Source organism: Carassius gibelio, chromosome A15 (genome assembly GCF_023724105.1).
Source record: "Carassius gibelio isolate Cgi1373 ecotype wild population from Czech Republic chromosome A15, carGib1.2-hapl.c, whole genome shotgun sequence".
In the NCBI taxonomy this organism is placed as follows: Eukaryota; Metazoa; Chordata; class Actinopteri; order Cypriniformes; family Cyprinidae; genus Carassius; species Carassius gibelio.
Window position 1 is genome coordinate 10066334 of NC_068385.1, and position 20241 is coordinate 10086574.

A 20241-nucleotide genomic window follows, 5' to 3' on the forward strand; every position below is an offset into this window, starting at 1 on the left:
CCCCTAAAATATTATATGGTTTTAAATCAGATGTCATAGACTTGGCATTTTTCATAAGTTTGTATGCACAAACATCTGTTGTGGGCATTCTTGGCGGTTTTTACTAGGCTTTTTTTAAATAGTGTTCATATTGATATTGGAATTCTCATATCGACTGAAATTAAGAAATATACCGTGCTATAAATTCTGGCCATATCGTCCAGCCCTACCAGTTATCCTTCCTTCCAGCCTGCCAGACAATGCAAGGCATTCATGTCCAGAGGGCATCTGAAGAGCACGAGTCAGGAGAAGTGTAAACCGCTTACTGGACCGCCACAGTATTCCTGCCCAGTTTCATTCTAACAGTGTCTCCCACCCAATCGCATATACATGTACAGCTCTGGCCTTCCTTAATATCTCAGAACCGAGCATCTCACATCTTTTCAGTCATTCCAAGCAGCATACCACTATGTAAACCTAATTTCCTCTCCCTGAGATCTGGCTCTTCCTGTGAGAGGAGCAGCTGTTTAGCAATTCAGTGGAATCTTGAGCAAAACTGCACCAAATACCATAAATCTATTATCAGCTATTCATCAGACTTCTGCTATCAATCGTCTACGATGAAAAAAGCTGAAATTCGATCACATCTAAAGTACTGCTGACCACAAGGTGTGTTTATTTGAATGTGAAATGATGCTCTGCAAACGACACTCAGCGAATCACGACACTGAACGAGTGAAAGGCCTCAGAAACACAAAGCTCGCATGATGAGGTCTTTATCTCGAGTGCTTGTTCTTGAAGTTTCTGTTGGCTTTCGGAGGAAGGTCGCAGATGACAAAGACTGGAAGAAATGTAGCAGGGTGGAATGACCCGATGACAGACGCCAGTTTCATTCTCTCTCTCTCGCTCTAGCCTGGAGTTCAACAGTGACTGCTGCTGGTCTAAAGCCTGAGATTGCTACACTGCGAGATAACACTATGACATAAACACAGATACTGATAGTCCGGCATGTAAGAGGGTCCCAAGATAGAATCATCGCCTGATAGGACAGACAAACTCCAAATCCTTCGTTTCAGAGGAAAAGTGATCTTCACTATTTATATTACTATTACAATTCAATAAATACTGAATGAGCATTTAGAGACCAGCTGATATTCATGCCTATGAATGCCTTATGAACAACCTAGTCAATAATGCATAATTTCTGTTTACAGAATATTTTTAAAATGACCTTATTTAAAAATGTATATATATACATATGAATATATACATACACACACAGATTATATACAATGAATTATGATATTATCACATGTATTTAAATAAATGCACAAAATAATAACGATCACCCTACTCTCTAGTTATAATTAAAATTCCTATTAAATCCATCACTCCCTGTGATACTTGCATTCCAGTTGTGCTAGCAAATCATTACATAATCTAAACACAAAATGAATTGACGACTTTAGACCAGAACCCCATATTTCATTTTCATAAGACCCTGACTGACATTGCAGAAATCTCCCAGCTGCTTTTGTTTAGAATGAAGCATGCTGTGGTTCCTACCATGCCTCGATACATCATCTTCCCAATCTTCCCAGCTTGTTGCTGTAAGTAGATGAATTAGAAGTATTTCCAAAACACTCTCGTTTAAGAAAGTGTGCCGAGTTTGTTATTTCAACAACTTCTTCCCTATGTGTGGGAGCGTCCCAGCTGCCATTTCTCCAGCTTTAACGTTCCTCTCCTTTCCTGCGTTTCACTCTCTTTCTCACTCCCTCTCTCCCCCCTTGCTGCCTGCGGAGGCACGAGTCAGTCCTTCTGAAAGTGACACCCCCCCGCCTGCCCCACTCGACTCGTTTGCTCTGTCCTCCTGCAATGGGATTTACAGCGAACGCTAAAACTTTCCAGCCCCCCTGTAGTAGCCCTGCATGTGCCTGTCTTTAAAAACCAGTCAGCCTTGTGCCTCTTTTAGAAAATATTACAAACAAAAAACGTAAGAAAAAGCATATGTCTTGTGCTAACAGGCTAACAAAGGAAGCAGTGAATTGGGACTGGGAACTCTGGAAAGCTCTGGAACTAACATTGCATGTTGGATGAAATGTAGCAAGTGATTACGCCAAGTGATTTTTCTTCCTCTCTTCCTGCTGCCCCAGTGCATGCTGAAGCAGATCTGAGGCAGATTTCAGATAGGGATCCGTCAAAGGGGTAAGATTAATGTGCTTAAACTTGGCTCCGTTGCTCGAGGTAGAAAAACAGGTCAAGCGCACTTCACAGTGCACAGGTCACATCCACTTACGGTGGTATGCATTATGAGTTTATATCCTGATACCACAGGTGTTTCACCTTAAAATATGGTTGATTTATGACTGTAGTTTCAGTTTGATTTACAGATACAGTAACAGATAGAACTGATAGACAGAATGATAATACAGAGAAAAAAAACTGCAGTGTTTATACAGCTGAGAAAGTCTTACGAAATCACTCTGCAAATAATCACCAAGATGATCTGAAAGAATGGTTGTGCATCAGCACTTAGAGGAGTCTTTCGGATGAATGACCAAGGGTTAATGTACGAAGACACACCCCTTTGTCTCCTCTCCACCCAGTAAGAGCACAACACACCACCTGTTTAGTCCAAACACATTTTTAGAGATCAGGTAAAACTTTAAAAAGGTCATTACTACTGCCCATAAACAGAGCAGCGCCCTCCACTGGACCTCCAATGACGTAAATGTGCAAGGAGAAGCTTAGAGTAAAATATAGGCGTGCAGCATTGCACAACGTGCGAGTTGTGTAAATCCTCCTCCGTACTTTCGGTCCTATCAATCTCTCATTCTTGCTACCTCCCTTTCCCACTTATGCCAACATAATCAGAGACCCCGCCTGCTGGAATCTGAGTAATATTTTCCAGACGGTGTGAACTGCTCTCTCTCTTTCTCTGTGGGAACACTGACATTACAGGTTTAGGCTGTAAGAAGTGCAGGGAAAGTCTCTAGCATGTCACCGGCCATTATAACTCTGCCTGCATTTGCTCATTGTGCACACCTTTCTATTAGTACGTGTGTACTAGAAATAACGTTATGAATTTATGACAAGTCAATGGTTGTCTAAGAAACAAGATAAATAAACAGCGGTTTCTATTCTATTTCTATCGTCTCATTGTTTGATCAGGGTCACTTTGATCCAGCTTTCTAAAGCTGTCTTACTTCCATGGGGTAAGAAGGCAATTTGTTAGACATAGACAGACCTTAAAGAAATAGTTGATTTTTAAAAAGAAAAATAAAGTTTTTTTTTTGTTGTTTTTTTACTTCCCACTTGTTCATGCTGTTTCTCTCATACAACAAAAAAAATATGGAAGATCAAAACTGCAATAATGAATGGATAAATGAATGAATAATTATTAATGAAATTGATAGAAATGACTAAATAATTAATAATAATAATAATAATAATTAATAATAATAATAATAATAATATATCATTATTAATATCAATAAATATATGTTTAATCAATAAGTACATTTGTGAGTCCTTAATAAAATAATTTCCTTATTTATGCATTTATTTATTTTGTGTGGTATATTTGTTTTATCACTCAATTCCTCATTTATTGATTTAATCAATTATTCAGTCTCTTGAATACACGTTTTTATATAAGAAACAGCTGCTTGGACATTCTGTAAAATATCTTCTTTTGTGTTCCACAGATTAAAGAATGTCATACAGGTTTTAAACACGAATAGTTATTCTTTATAATTATTCCAAAGCAGCATCCATTGTGTGAAACACAGACAGGTTAAAGAGGCTTACAACAGTCAGACTCTGTGGACTCAGAGTCACCCTTCAGGTCACTGTAAGAACAGGACCCGCACATCCTCACATGGCCTTCTGGCCAAGAAACAAACACTCTTGAGGTTTTGTTTGTTATGTGGGGCGTTCTATTCCTTAAAGTGGTCAAATGACATCCGTGGGAAATCCGTAATGGAAACTCTAGCTTTTTTCCCTGCATGCCTGTTGTGCTCTCACCCCATGTATACTTATATTAGCCACTTTTAGGGCCCCTGCCCTTCACTTCCTCTCTTTATTACTCAATCTACAGAATAAATTCCTTCACATGCAGAATTTTCTCATGTGCAGCATCCCAATTTGTATTTTTCCAGTCCACTATGCACTGAAGGCATATATTTTGCTGATTAGGGGAAAGTAGATACATCAGTAGTAAAAAAAAATAAATAAAAAAAACAGTAATATTGGGAAATATTACAATTTAAAATAACTTTTCTGTTTTGACATTTTAAAATGGAATTTGCTGAATAAAAGTATTCAATTCCTTTTTTTTTTTTTTTTAAATGCTAGACATACCACGTCAGGAAAATGCGTCCTAATGCCATAAAAGGTTTGCATTTTTATGTAAACATTGGTATCTAGCTAAATTCATTTTTACTTAATAACTTAAAAACAGCTGTACAAGGGTCAAGAAAGTAATTAAAGCATGCATGGATGCACACTTCAAAAATCCACCTGAAACAGTAGGATAGAGCACCTGCAACCTATTTAAGGATGATACTATTATCCGAGATTCACAAATTGTAATCTTGCAGATGCATGATGGACAGTATGCAAACAGTGTGCTGTATACTAAAACATTTCAAGGTTGGAACACCGGGACAACATTTAATAATGTAAATGACATTTTTATGTATACTACATATATACATACATATACGTGTGTGTGTGTGTGCGTGTGTGTGTGTGTACACACACACACACACACATTTGCACAAACAAATAAATTTTGAATCCCTTTTGTTCTTGACCACAATCATCTGTCCACATCATTTATTTGAAATTGGATCATGGTAAGGACTTGATGTGGGCGAAAGGCATTTTAATTCAAATTCTGTGTAATAATGAGACTTATGAAAATGTTTGGTTATTGTACTTAGTCAATCCGTTCCCACCTCCTCCACTTCTCTTTTTCTCTTTCTCTGCCCCTCCCTTCTTCTCCCCGCCTACTCGGTCACAGGCCTATTTATACTCTCACACCAGGACAGGTCTATTTGTAGAAACTGTTGTGCTGGGCAGAGGATGGTACAGAGGGACCAGAGATCAAAGCTATGAGCTATGACTGCTTTGTAATTCTTCAACAAAATGAATCCTCTGGCCAGTGTGTTAAGGTTAAGAAAAGACAGAAAGGAGATTCTGAGTGTAATGAATGAACTTTAAAACCCTCTTCTTGTTGGGTTTAAATAGTAGAGTTAGAATTTAAACCATACTTCCTTCTCTATTCTAGTTGACAATTACAGGAACTTTTCACCTCTAGAAGGCTGTTTTTTTGCCGTTTTGTGTTTCTCCTTTCACTTTTTGTATTTGTTATTGTGATTTTCGTTTTCAAGTGCAGGTTTCCATTCACACCAGAATTTTCTTCAGAAAAGCACTTTGTGTTCTACGCAGGAAAGAAAGTCATACGTGTTTGAATCAACATTAGGGAAACATTTCGGATTAACTGTCCCTTTAAGATGATCCCTGTGAATATGGTTACACAGCAAATAGAACACAACGAAAATAAGTCCGTCTTTGTTTACTAATGTGTCAGAGCCTTGAGCAATGGGAATGGTGAGAAAAGCCTGACACTGGGAAAAGGCCCAAAGCATCATGGGAAGTGGAAGATGGGAATGAGATGAGGGCCGGTTTCTGAATATACTGGAACAATTTCACATGTATAAGACCTGGAGAGGGAAGCAGAGACATTCAGAGAAACAAAACTAAGAAAGGGACAAATGGGACACCCATGAGACATGATATTTGAAAGGAAGTACATGAGGGAGGGTGGTGTATGATAGAGATGAAAGCTGAGAGTGTGTGATGTCAGAACAGAAGAATGTAATGTGGGCGTTTAACAGTCAGCACAGGACTGGGGACAACAAGAGAAAGAGCGAGAGGTGAAGGGGGGGAAACCCATCACTGTCACACTACGATGTAGTAATCAATGTTGTGATATCACTAAACAAGGTCACTGTGGCAACGTGCAAGTCAGGAAGTTGTCTGCTGACTGAGAAAGTGAAGCTCACTGCTTTATCTCTTTCGTTTCCTCTCATCCCTTCTTCATCTGGGCTTTCTGAGTCATACAGTAACTCACATGGTTGTGTGATTGCTTGCTCCACCGAACAGGACTCATTTCCAGACAACCTGGAGGCTCAATTGATGTGTTTTCTGGAAAAGAAATTTTCCTTTCCAACACACAAAACCAGGCTCAAGTCCATGGCACATTGATCATTCAGATGCTTAGGAAAAGCCATAGAGTCAGGTTTTTATATGTAAAAAGGATTCACATTTTTTCCACTCAAACCCAAACCGCAAAATGTTTACAGATATTTTATATATTATCTAAATATATTTATATTGTCCAAAACATCATTAAAAAAACCTAGTTTTAACTAGATACATTTTTTTAGTTAAACACGTTAAAAATATTTAACGCAACTAATGCAGGGGCGGAGCTTGGACCACCCTACTCAAAACTGCTCTTTCTGTCTCTCTCTCTTTTTTTTTTTGGACAAGAATTGCATTTTAGACGCAGAATGTCTTTACGACCACATCAAACAGGAGTCTTTTCAGACACACACTCCATCTTAAACTGAACGAAAGGGGCTAGTCATACCAGTGAGTTAAAGGTACACGTGACGAGGGAGCTTCAGTAGAACAACAGTGAACTGTGGTCAGATGAGATGTCACGCCAAACGATTTTTTCTGTCCTGTTAGCCATTATATAGTGCTTGCAGCACTTGCAGATCCTCAATACCATGCACAAATGTGGCAGCGTACGCTGTAGCCTGTATAATTTCATATCAAAGCGCAAAAGAAACTATGAGCATGCAATGTCATAGTTATCTCATCAGTCAAGTCATTAAATTACCAAAAAGGTCATTAAAGCTGCCTTAAAACTGTGCGTGTATGTAATTATTTGTTATATGAGTTGAATGGCTAGTCAATGGTTAAATATTTAAGGGGAAAAAAACATTAGTACAAACATTTCCTAGAAACATCAGTAGTGCTGGTATCAGTGACACTTGCCTTCGGTCATAAAAAAAAAAGATGCCATTAAAAATATACTGTCTATACTGTAGGTTCTGCATTAATTTTAAGATTGAATCTGAAATTATTGCAATATAAAAGAATAGGCTATTTAAAAACTTTAATGCTAGGTGGGATTAATCATGATCAATTTCAGAAATAATTGTACGATTAATTAGTTTTTTTTTTTTTTTATAGATTGACGGCACTATACAAAAAACATTTCACACCATTTATAATATGTATATTGCATATAATTATGCAAAAACTCATAAGAAATAATCCATCAATGCTTTCCAACAGAAGTGAAAGATGTTTTAGGCAAGAAATCTCCAGTGAAACAACATCAATCACACTTTTCTAGCTCTCTTTCTAGCTCTACTTGGTGGAGCAACATGTTTGGAGGCGGAACCAGAACTACTAGAGACACGCCCACTTCTTCCACAGCCAACAGGTTAAGAGGGAGGAGGAGAGGAAAAAAACATGCATTACTTCATCCCAGCCTTAATATTTCTCACCAGAGTTATTGCAGTGAAGTACAAGTGGACAAGACTGTACTTGTCAGAGGACCTCCAATCATCCTACTCATGCAGAAGCCCTGTACCCAACCCTCCAAGCTGCCCTGCTTTTCTCAGGTCCGGTCTGGAAGAACCGCACAGCAGCGCTGCTTATGGCCAGCTGGATCTCCCATTGCTTTCACACACAGCAGCTGGGTTGGCAACCGCTCTGGCTTTAAGTCTCCTCCTCTGAGATCTTAGAATACCCACAACGCCTTATAAGGGCAGGCTATGCTGCTGAGCATGGGACAAGGGGTTCCCACAAGGGTTCCTGTCTCTATCCAACACTGAGTGAGCGGATAGAGGATGGAACAGTGATGACACTGCCACCTCCTCCCTCTTACTTTCTCCCTTTGACCTCCAACAAGCTGTTTTCAATGAAACTGTACTGTGCAATGAAAATTCATAAATAAAAAAAGTTATGAGTTAAGTTATTAGATTATAATATTATGTAATTGTAAACCTAAGATAAATGAGCATTAAATATCCCAGACAATCCAATATGACAAGTAAAAAAACTCTCTAATATCAGCTTATCATCATTTCGGTACCAAAATAAGGTGTATGCCTAACATAGTGTGCTCTAACGCGGAGTACGTGTTAAGATTTGATCTGAGATTTTTTTATATATATATTTTTTTCCCTCTGATAAGTTAAGGCAGTTGAGTGGTCAATTAGAGATGCTGATATTTAATTTTCAACACCACATCCACTGGAAATGGCTTGCATAATCCTTGAGGATGCTGCCAAAATACAGATGACAGGTCTTCCTGTTTTCATTGTTTTCCACTTCTTCAGAGGTCCACGATCGGCAACAGTCAGACTGTTTCTAGCAAAACACAAAGATCAGTTGTAGATCAGTTGAGTCCGACGGCTTACAGTTGCTTCTCTCACCTCAAACTGTCCCACTCGGAGAAACGTGTTTAAACAATCAGTCATTTTAAGGACCCTCTCTGTATTGGGTTAATTTGAGCATTTATCAATAAACACTATTTCAAATTCTAAGGATAAACCAGAGCTATGGGATAAAGCAAACATTTTGCAATCCCACTGTGACAATATTTTGCTCCCTTAGGAAAATTCTGAAAGGACAAGACGGCTTATTACAAGTACAACACCCTATTACAACATCGCAGCTGTGACTGAGCATGACTACATCACTTCTATATCCTGCACGGCTCAAATGCAAGTCATGGGGTGAGGTTAACACATAACCTATCTGTGCACATAAACACAGCGTTCAGGTCCAGACCATTTGGCACAACGGCCAGCTGCCTGCTGACCACCAGACATGACAGTTTCATGCACAGAGTCGCCACACCCCTTCATTCCAAAAATTACAGCCATAATTACGAAATACCAGCAGTTCCCTTAAGGAAGGGCAAAAGGACAAACAACCTTAGGCAAGTGTTAATGTTGACCCATAGGGAGTGTTTACAGACATACTCATAATAGAGATGGGCATTTTAGACAAATAGTCAAACTAAGTACTCAGGCATCAAACGCCTTTTTAGGGCATTGTTCACAGAGTTTATGACTTGTTGTTTTTGAAAGAAGTCTGCATTTCTTTGGTAAAAAATACACAAATCTAAATATTATTCAAAACTTAACTGTTTTCTATTTGGAGTATTTCAAATGTCACAAAATTGATTTCTCTAGTCTTCGGTATCACATGATCCTTCAAAAATAATTATATTGCTGATTTGGTGCTCAAAAAACAATTCATGTTTTTATGTTGAAAACAGTTGTGCTGCCTAATATGTTTTTAATATACTTTGTTCATGATTCTCTGATGAACCTAAAGTTAAAAGAACAGCTGTCACTTTTGATAAATTTAATGGATCCTTGTTGAAAAAAGTATTAATTATACAAATATTAGTGACCCTAAAACTATTTCTAAATGCATTTAAGGACAACTGAAGAATCTGATGTGCTGAATATCTATGACAACAAATCAAATATTAATGACATCACACATCCATTATTTTCCAATTAAGGAATATATACATACACAAGACCCTTTAGCTTACAACTGAATGTCTTACATATTAAATCATTTGTTTTTGTCTTTTAACCCAGTCACTCCACGTCTGGAAACAACTGCAATGTCTGGGAAATGAGGTGTAGTAGGCATGCCGATACAACTCTGAAACATGCCAGGACTGAGTTTCACACACTATACTATCAGCAACATCAACACACGATTAAATTCCTAAACATGCTCCCCAGAAATAAGGTGCAAGAGCCTATGAACTGTCACTCTTCAAACTCCTTAAGTTAAACTAACTCTAAATACAAACTCGCAAAAAAATTTCTCAAGGTGCATCACATTTTGCATACTTTTGCAGTAATATGTTTTGCAATAAAATTAGCGATACCACATCACACCTCTGAAACATTATTTAATTCAACTGGAAAACGGCACGTACTTCAATGCAGTTTAAACTCTTTAATATAAAACACTATGACAGTACAGTACATAGTGTAAGCACATAGTGACAAATGTATATTTGTTTAAAGACAAATCCATTGATTGCTTTAAAACCATTGTTTTGGACCGATTATGGATTTTCCAACCACCACTATGGAGACGAGACAATGTGATTACATCTACATGTAATGCTAGTTCTGTGGTCTTGGTGCAAGGCCACACCTGGCCTTGATTGCACAACTCATCTTCATGCAGAGAGCCTGGCTAAAGGTTAAACCTCACAGATCTCAATGTGATCGTGAGAAAGGAAGGCAGCTCTTAAAGTTTTCACTTCAAAGACCGTTACTGAACTGTAAGACTCTTCTTCTGAGTGGTTAACAGAATGTGGACATTAACATGTGAAGGGTGGTACCATGAACAAGATAACACAGAATTGCTTTCATTCTTATGCTTCAAGAGTATCGTGATTCTATCAACGGGTTTTTCTATAGCAGATGCCGATGCTTATAGGTCAGGGGCAGCCGATGGCCCATATGTGCTGCCGATTTTTAGGGCCGATATCTTGAAGTTTTCCCCTTCAATTGCATGCTAAAATGTCACACTAATAATAAGTGGATGCACAACATTTCTAAACTTTTATTGAGCACTGACTTCAACCATTTCTTGAATCTTAATTTTGTGCAGTATTACACAGTATTAAAATAAAATAAAAATATCTAAAGTTAACCAAACAAATCAATAAACTGACCAAGTATTAAATATATAAAACAGGTAATATATATATAAGTCAATCATTTACATAAAAGTTTTAGAGAATATATCAAGCAGAATTTTTCAAGTTTGTTGGAACATAAATGTAAACTTAAATATACATTTAAATAAAATAAATACAATTTTATAAATAAAAATCAATTAAACTGAAAAATATATATATAAAAAAATATATATATAAAAAATAAATAATAGTAGTGCTGCAAACACACTAGCAACCAGCAAGCAACATTTGTGTTTGGTATAAATGACAGAACATCTAAAGTGCATTCTAATTTCAAACTTACATCGCAGTCTGCTCATTATTAAAATAAAATCAACCAAACAATAAAAGGTTACACTGGTCATCAACATGTAACCAATCATGCTGTAGTGTTTGTGAGAGCTGCCAACTTTGGCTTGGGGTTCTTCACATGCGGCAGCAGCACTTTCCACCACACCAATAACAAGGGGCTGCCGCCGACATGCCTGACTTTAAATCGGCGCTACTAAACACTGATATCGGCCGATGCTGATATATATATATAAAAAAAAGACAAATATCGGCCGGATATATCGGCCGCCCGTGTTTGGGAAGGCGCTTGACTTGTTCATGCCTGTGGAACATGTGTGCTGGCCAATGTAAAATAACATGGGGATATGGTGAAAAGATGCAATTACCACGGTAATTTCATCCCAGAGTACACCTCTGTAAAAAGGAATGTAATGACAGAGTGTTTTAATAATCCCACAGTTCCAGTAGCAGTGTTTGGCCTTGTCAAACGTGGCAGACTGTAAGACTGATTGAAAGGATTCCAGATGAATTACAGAATATCTCACACCATCAGGTTAATCAGTAGTCTGTGTATGCGTGTCACCAAGCGAAGCAAGGATTTTAAGCTGCCAAACCACACAGCCAGCAAAAGAGTAATATGAGCAGGTAAGCACATCTGCAATCTCAAATGACAGTCATTCCACTAAATTTATGAAAATAAGAGAAAATGTTTGACTGACATTTTGCTAAGCAAATATACCTCATTTTTCTTGATAGTTCAGGCGTCCATTTAAACCTCAAAAGTACCATGGTGCTTCAGAGTTTTTTGAAAAGCCATTCAAATGAATCATCCAGCAAAGTTTTAGAGCTGTATATAAAAGGTTTTGGTCAGGCATTTGCAGTTTTTCCCTGATATGGAGCAAAGCAGAGTCTTAGGTCAGGGCCCTCAATGGGACATTTCAAGTTGGAAGAGTCACAACTAAATTAAGAAAAACAGCAGATCCTACAATCTCATGACTCACCGCAGGGCATCAAGACATTTAACAAATGCACACTCTCTTTCTTACCCTATGTTACTTCCCTCCACCTCCATCTAGTTCTCACACTTAAAACTAGATTAAAACCTGCTTGGCATTTCACACTAAACAAATATGCTATCAGGGCTACTGCCACTTATACTCAGTTCCTCTCTATGCAAACATTTCAAACCACAGCTACACGATGAATGCTTTTATCTACTGAAGAAAGAGACTGCAATGATGAGCTAAAGACTAAATGTTTAAAGCCACCATGAAAGGCGTTCACAACCCAGTAACTTGACATTTCTAAAACAGGATACTCAATGAGAACAAAAAGCGGTGTGGGACTTGAAGAGCTTGGATATTTTGCTGAAAGATTACAAAGACAAAATAAATCATTCACCAGCAACATGCATTACAAAGTAAACAGGGTTAAGCTCATATGAATAGTCTGATAAAACAAATTTACACTCAAAACGGTGCAAAACTTAACTTCAGTTAAATGCAGGGTAGCGACTCATATGTGGTTGGCTAACCCTGAGAACTTCCTGTTCTGAGTGTTTCAGACACAGGTGTATCCCCTTTGAGATCTCTCTGGGGCACGTTGACAGACCAGCAATGAGGATACGGCTGGGTTTGCAGAGCCACATATGTCACCAGCCCTCCCGCTCTAAACCAAATATTCCTCCGCAATCTCACCATCATCATAAACACAATGAACAGAGAGTAACTGGAAGATAAAGAAACAGACTAAACAAGAAGTCTCAACAGTCGATCCAGCAAATATTTTCTGTTTTACACAAAGTCAGACTATGTTTCCTTCCATGATGGAAAAGTGAGAGACACACTGCACACGTATATTGCTCACTGCTGACAGACGTAGAAACTTAATTGTCTTGGGACAGATGGAAAATGGCTCAAGTACAAACTGTCTCCCGGCCTCTGACCAAAAACCAGAATCCCAAAGTGTTTCCCTATGACACAGACGACACAGCGTAACCCAGGGTTAAAGGAATAGCTAAATTTACCTAAAATGTACTCAGAACAGATTTGGAGAAATTTAGCATTAAATCATTTACTCACCAATGGATCCTTTGCAGTTAATGAGTGCCGTTAGAACGAGCATTCAAACAGCTGATAAAAACATCACAATAATCTACAAGCAATCCACAAAACTCAGATCCATCAGTTAATGCCTTGTGAAATGAAAAGCTGCCTGTTTGTTAGAAAAAAATCTATCATTAAGCATTTTAATGCCCAAATTCTGGCCAATTGTTCATAATAACGCCATATCAAGAGTAAAAGGTTCATTGCCTGTTGTCTTCTCAAATCAAAATCCACCAACATATTTGTTTAGAATGGTTTTCGCTTGTAAACAGTGCTTATAATCTTTGCATATCACAAGTGGATTATCGTGATGCTTTATCAAAACTCATTTCGACGGCACTCATTCACTGCAGAAGATCCACAGGCAAGCAAGAGAAGTACTGCTAAGATGTAATTTCTCCAAAACTCTTCTGATAAAGAGACAAACTCATCCACATCTTAGATAACCTGAAGGAGCATTTTTTGAGGGGAGGAACTATTAACATAATCAGTTTTGCCATTGCAAAACCACCATTCTAAATGAAAAACACACTGTTGTTATCTAAGAACTGAATGACAACGCTATTCTTGGAAAACGCATAGCACAAACACCTTAAGCATGACTGTTATAGCATTATTCATCTGTTTATAGAAGCCTAAGCAACTGTCAGCTTCTAATTGTTGTCAATTATACTACTTACACAATCCATGCACTGTTGCAAATTAAAATAGATCTCCAACTGTAAGCAATCCATTTCATTTGACAGGCGCATCTTTGTTACGTTTTGCAACATATGGAAAAGGGAATGATACACAAGGGGGGATGTGAGTGAGGACACTTGAGGACGTGACCTGCCAACGACCTTATGATGTCATCAGCGCTGTGCTGCCCAACTGGAAGCACAGGTGAAAGAAACATCCTCTTATATGCACCCTGACAGTGTAGTGAAAAAAAAAAAAAAAACATTCAACAAGTTTACAAGGTTGGCCTCTGAGGGTGATGCTGATTTCATATTGTATCTGGGTTGACGGAAGTTTAGAGTTTGGAATGACATAATTAACAGCTGGTCCCCTTTAACTCCCCTTGTCATTCCATACTGAAAAAAATGTGGTCTGAAGCCGCCCAAATCACTCCCTAACAAATGGAGCTTAATGGACGCCCATAGTTTTGCACTTTTAAGCTTTGGAGAGGGGGTTTGTTTGTATAACCCTCATGCATTTGAATCAACATCTGAACAGGTCAGAGTAGTATTTTCATTAATAAGAGGGGAGTTGCTGTGTATTTAACCCTAGTAAGCTGCCACGTGCCTATGACGCCCTAAAATGCTGTCTGTTTAGGGAACTCCCTAACTTATGAGCAAAGTGTTTAAAAGTCTGACTCTTTTCCGTGAATCAGTTCTTTCCAATGGTTTGTTACAAAAAAATATTTTACGTTATGACGTAATCACATGGTCATGTTTTATTATTATTTCTTTAATACGAGTGATTATTTATCGTAACTTTATACCTGTGTTATTTGGACTATTCATCGTTTATTCCTCGGTTCAAATACTCTTACCATCATCACTCATCGCTCATTGGTTCAGTCCGGTTTTCTGCTTCAACAAATTTATGAAAAGATCCGACTCGTTCAAAAACCGGACATCTCAAATATCCAAGAAACCAATCTTAACGAAACATTATATTGACAGTCCGCACACTGACCCTCACATAGGCAGGTTTGAATTCAAAACTCAAACGTCATGAAGCGTAAACTGACTTTGTGCTTTGATTCAGTTTCTAACTGAAATGAATGGCGTGTCAAGCACTTACCTTGATTAAAGCACGCCGATTTCAAATCCTCCCACGCCCAAAAGCACCAGTCGCTCACTGTAATACTACATAAGAGAGACCCAGCAGTGATGGGAAACTTGTTCTCAAACTTGAGCCGTAATCTTGACCTGTCCCTCCTGTGCGAATCACATCGACGACAATATTTAACGTTAACGGTACTATACCTCAGTGGGACACTGAAAAGTCGCTTTTACAGTTGCTTAGAACACTGAAGCAAACGTAGTAAAATTTACTGCTGGAGATTTATGTGTTAAAAAAAAACAGATAGTCACGCTCTATTTTAAGATGAGTACTATGCCATAGAACATGCAGTCAGTAATGGTTTGAAGCAAATGTTACCACCCGGCGGCAGCCGCCCTCTCTCTCTCTCTCTCTCTCTCTCACACACACACACGTTCTCTCTCTCTCTCACTAGAGCTGCTGTACCAGGAAGTTCCCAACCAATGCCACTAACTAACATCACATGTAACGTTATTTCCTGAACTTTCACTTCATCACAATAAAAATATAACATCTTAATGAATATGTAGTACAGTGCGTTTTGATTAAGACGCCTATTTAATTCATTTGATTATTTTTTTAATTTTAAAGCTTAAATAGCAGCACACCTTTACATTCCTCGTAAGCATACGTGCTTATTCAGAACAAATCGACTATTTTGTATGTGTAATTTTAGTTTAAAATAACTATATTTTGACAAATACATCAATCTTGCGGTATGATGACTAGCAGCATGTGGCATTTGAGAGAAGGTAGGCGTTACTCGAAAGCACGCTAGCGTTGATCGCCCTCTAGTGACAATTCAGATTTAGTAATTTTGCTGTGTTTTGTCATTTTAAAAAAATCTTAAATGTCCATATTGGTTTTTCCCAATTTTTTAAAGTTATTTCAGTATCTAGCTAAAACAAAAATGAGAAATGATGGCTTGAGTTTGTTCAACCTGTTGCCCTCTGGTAGGAGCTACAGGTGCCTTCAGGCCAACAGCCTCTATCCCCAGGCAGTCAAAATTATGCTGTATAAACACTGTTCCCCTCTCCCCTCTTCATCCACTTAATTTGTATCCATTATGCACCATTCTTCAAAAATTAGCATGAACTGTGAACTGGACTTTGCATTGCTGCAGCATACACAACAATACTGATATTTCTGGTTACTACTATTTCTCTACCTTCTACACTGTATTCCTTACCAATGTCATATTGTCCTGTTTGACATACCGTGCTATGGCTGATAATGTTGCACCTTACTATGTCACTGTTTACATTCCTATGCATATGCACTTATGAAGTTGCACTAATGTATTGATGCTCTAATGTAATCTTGTTGTTCTACAGCAATGACAGTAAATTATTATTATTATTATTATTATTATAAAATAATTAAATTTTACTAAAAGTAATGATTTTTTTTTAATTATTATGATTAAATCCACCATTACTTCAGTTTAAATTGATTGGACCCAATTTCATTATGTTATTAAGGAGCCAACATGACTCACAGAATCACAGCCATTCATTCTGAGCATCTCATTTTCAGTCCACACAAACTGTGATGCATGCCCTGTGAAAAGAAAGCTGTGTCAGGCAGTTTGCTGTATCAATGAACACTGCTGAAACTAAATTCCCCACATGTCAAGGTGACCTCATGCCTGATGATCCATGTGAAGTGCAGTGTCATGCAGTAGCCAGAGGGTGGAGTGATCGATTCTGCCTTTGTGCTCTTCAACATTCAGACCACCAAACCAACATTAGGCACACTAAGCACATTAAGCACCGGCTGAATGGAGAGGAAAGATTGTATATCCTGTTGACAAGGAAATGTCAGACCGAGAGGCTTTACTAAAGGGTGTGTCCATGTCTCCTGTCACTGGTCGAGTGGAAATAGACATTATAGTTATTATCAGTTATTTAATAATAGTACAGTGTTTTCAGTTTTCATCCCAAAACTTTCTTATTAATGTACCTTCCTGTCTTTTTCCATCTAAAACTCACTCATACTCAAACACACTCAGCGAGTGACATGTAACATGACTTTGCCAGAAAGTCAGGAAAATTATGCTGTTCACAAATTTTCTGTATCATTCCCCGATCCAAGTAGCATTCTATTCAAACAGCTAATAAATGGACATTAAATTCAAGTGGTTCTCAAACTAGAAAAAGCATAGCAAAAATTTAACAAAACAGATTTTTATCTGCTAAATTCCAGCATTTCACTAGACTAAATGAACCATGAAGAAAGTTCTCCAAACAGAACAAACTAAGTCACAGAGAACGGTTTTCCAACTAAATAAGAATAAAGAGTGTATATTAGAGTTAAAGGATGTGAGCTCTCTTACTTCTTGCCAACCAGACTAGTAACATTTATGCCATCCATAAGAAACATTCAAACTTAAAAGTAATTTTCCTTGCACATGTTACAGATTTTAACATACACCCACATTCCTTGGACTGTATTATTGTTAAATGGAGCAATCCATACCCATTTCTCAAAATCATTATGTCGTCGATGGAAAAGCCTCTTATAGATACAAAATATTGACTATATATTCCATATCAAAAGCCATCCCTACTTCTGCTTTCGATGATTTCTAATACAGTTCTGAGTTGGCTATCAGTGTATCAAATATTGTAAAAAACAAAACCACAGTTTGGTATTCATTCAAAAGGTTAATCATTCTATAAACCATAATCAACACCACACATATTCATTATACTATCACTTGCAATGGTTGCTTTTATTATAAACAGGCATATGCTGACAATCAAGATACAGCATTGACGATTCTAAAGGGGCTCGGTTTCAGGGCATGCAAATTTATGGCATGCTTTGTTGAGCCTAAAATATCCTGACCGACCGCTATCATAATAAGTAATTTCTTAAGAAATTGTTGGGTGCAGTTGTGTTTATTTAGTAATGCAAGTTAGTTTTTAATCCTATTCTAAAACAGCAATTTGTTTAGCTGAAGCTTTTATCAAAAGTGACTTACCGTATTGAAGCTTTGGCAGCAAGACTCTCCATTATTCCCTGGAGGCAATATGATTTCTCCCGTGGGTATCAGCTGGATTCTCAGCTCCATCATGTTGTGTCTCTTTGAACGTGTATGAGTGTCCTTCTTCACTAGCAGTCACTCTGTGTGAGGGGTGCTACAATGCTTCTGCTTCTGCTCTGTTGGATACAGGAGAAAGACGGACAATAGTTATAAACAACATGATGCAAACGGAGAAAGATGAAGTATAACAAGTTGTTTAGTGCTGTTGAATTTACCTGTCGCCAAATAGAGCGTCAATCCAAGTTGCAATAAATGTGTGGAGGGTGTCCAAGGCTCGTCTCACAGCCAGATATGCATAATCATTTAAGGTTCCTGATGCTGAGTTGCTTTGAGTGCTGAGGGTTTGCCGTCAGGGTTTCCTCTAGGCTTCAGCATCCTGTCCTCGACATTCCCGGGGTAAACACCGGAGGAACCCACTCCACTTCCCCTGTACACACTTGAATCAGATACAGATTACTTGCACATGCTTCTAAAAGGAGTAACTTTCCTTTGCAGTTTAATGATGGCAAGTAAAAGGAAATAACATGGTGGTGGTGGTGGTGGTGGGGGGGGTCTAATTATTAAAATTAATTCTTAATTCTAAAACCATAAGCAAACGTTAGGGGAATGTTTGGTGTTTGCTGGGGAGTTTTCCTTGTCTGTCTTGAGTGCTTTTAAATACATGATTCCCAGAAAATGTGATTGTCAGTTTTGAATGTGTCTGTAAAATATATCTTGTTGGAGTGGAAATGACAGAGACACACATCCTCTGACCTGTGACATTAGTTGAGACATTCATGATTTCTGGGCATCAACAGGAAAGAGTGCCCTTGGCATCCCAGAGCACTGTATGATCTAAATTTGGGTAAAGACACAGATCTCTATCAGCATAGCATTTAGTGAGTTACATAAACCTGAATTATGAATGTTTTATATGATGGCAGTTAATTGACTTTAGTTGTCTTGCTTGCATGCTGTGATCACTAAAAACAACAGATGGTCAGCATTAGAGCAAAGAGAAATGACAAAATGAATAGAAGATCTCCAACAAAAGCAGATGAGATGCAGCTGGTTTAGACTACGGCACTCATGCTGGAGTAATGATATCCTGTTTGAAAAAGAGGGAAATCATGAAATCATATGAGGTGTGGTAGGTGAGAATGGGTAAAGGGCAGGGAAGAGATAATGGATAACTGTGGCTGTTTTGACATGGTAATCAGTACTGCAAGAGTTATGTGAAAGGCCATTTAGAATAGCTCTCTTGAATGTAACTGGTAACAACTATTTAGAGGAAAGGGAAGCATCACATATATCGGTGGCATACTATTTCGTACTCGTTTTTTTTTTTTTACATTTACATGCAGTATTTCTCAAGTCGCGGCAGTATTTTTGTACGTGTAAATCTGATCAGACATGTAAATCTGATCAATAAAACTCAACAAAAATACATATTTTCCCCAAATGTGGCCATGGTATTGCTTGAATTGCAGAGAGATTGGAACATATCTGTTTTGGTTCTGTACTATTTCTTCTGATTTTTATTAAATATGTATTAATTTATTTGCATGCGTCAGATGTTTGAGTCTGATTAAATAGATGGTTGTTTATTTAAATATATGAAACTGCGCCACCTGCGGGGCGCATTATGTAATGTTAAATGAGATTTTAGTAACGATTTAAAAATAAAAAGAAATATATATATATATATATATATATATATATATATATATATATATATATATATATATATATATATATATATATATATATATTGGAGAGTTACAGCTGTCAGAATTTAGAATTGTAGAAGCCCCTGCTTTGAATGATTTCAGCACATCTGGTGTGGTTTGTAACCCTCCCAAAATTTGGTTGTAATCTTTTTTCGTGCTACAGTGGCTACTGTTATCTTATTCTGGCTTTCCACAAAATAAAGGTTTTAGTTGAAATACCTTTTATGTAATGTAATTTTTAAAATAAGGTAGTACTCTTTTATAAAACATTTAAAAACATAATCACAAATTCGATCTATTTATAACTAAAATGAGAACTATCTAACGTTACCAATTTAGAACTAAAAAGGTCCTTCAGCAACTACAGCACTAAACAGTCTGATTTCCTTTATCTTTCTCTGTTTTTATCTCATATCTGTTTATGAATATCGTCTCTATTTATTGTGTATTTTATTCTCTATTTATTCCATGGAATAGTTA

General features: G+C 37.6%; 1 protein-coding gene across 4 annotated transcripts in view; it reads right to left on the reverse strand.

The window, feature by feature from the left end:
- Window positions 1-18478, reverse strand: part of LOC128029160 (unconventional myosin-Ic) — a 38619-nt gene extending 20141 nt beyond the window's left edge. The window contains exons 1-2 of one of the 4 annotated variants that reach the window (XM_052616749.1): window positions 18268-18478; window positions 17990-18168 (exon numbers count right to left, since the gene is read on the reverse strand). In XM_052616749.1, coding sequence (XP_052472709.1) covers window positions 17990-18082 — 93 coding nt within the window. In that variant the 5' untranslated portion in view covers window positions 18083-18168; window positions 18268-18478. Of the gene's footprint in view, window positions 1-1545; window positions 1771-7571; window positions 7755-14982; window positions 15361-17989; window positions 18169-18267 lie in introns of those variants that run through there. The other 3 variants (XM_052616751.1, XM_052616752.1, XM_052616750.1) reach the window with 3 other exon arrangements.
- Window positions 18479-20241: the final 1763 nt, after the last annotated feature.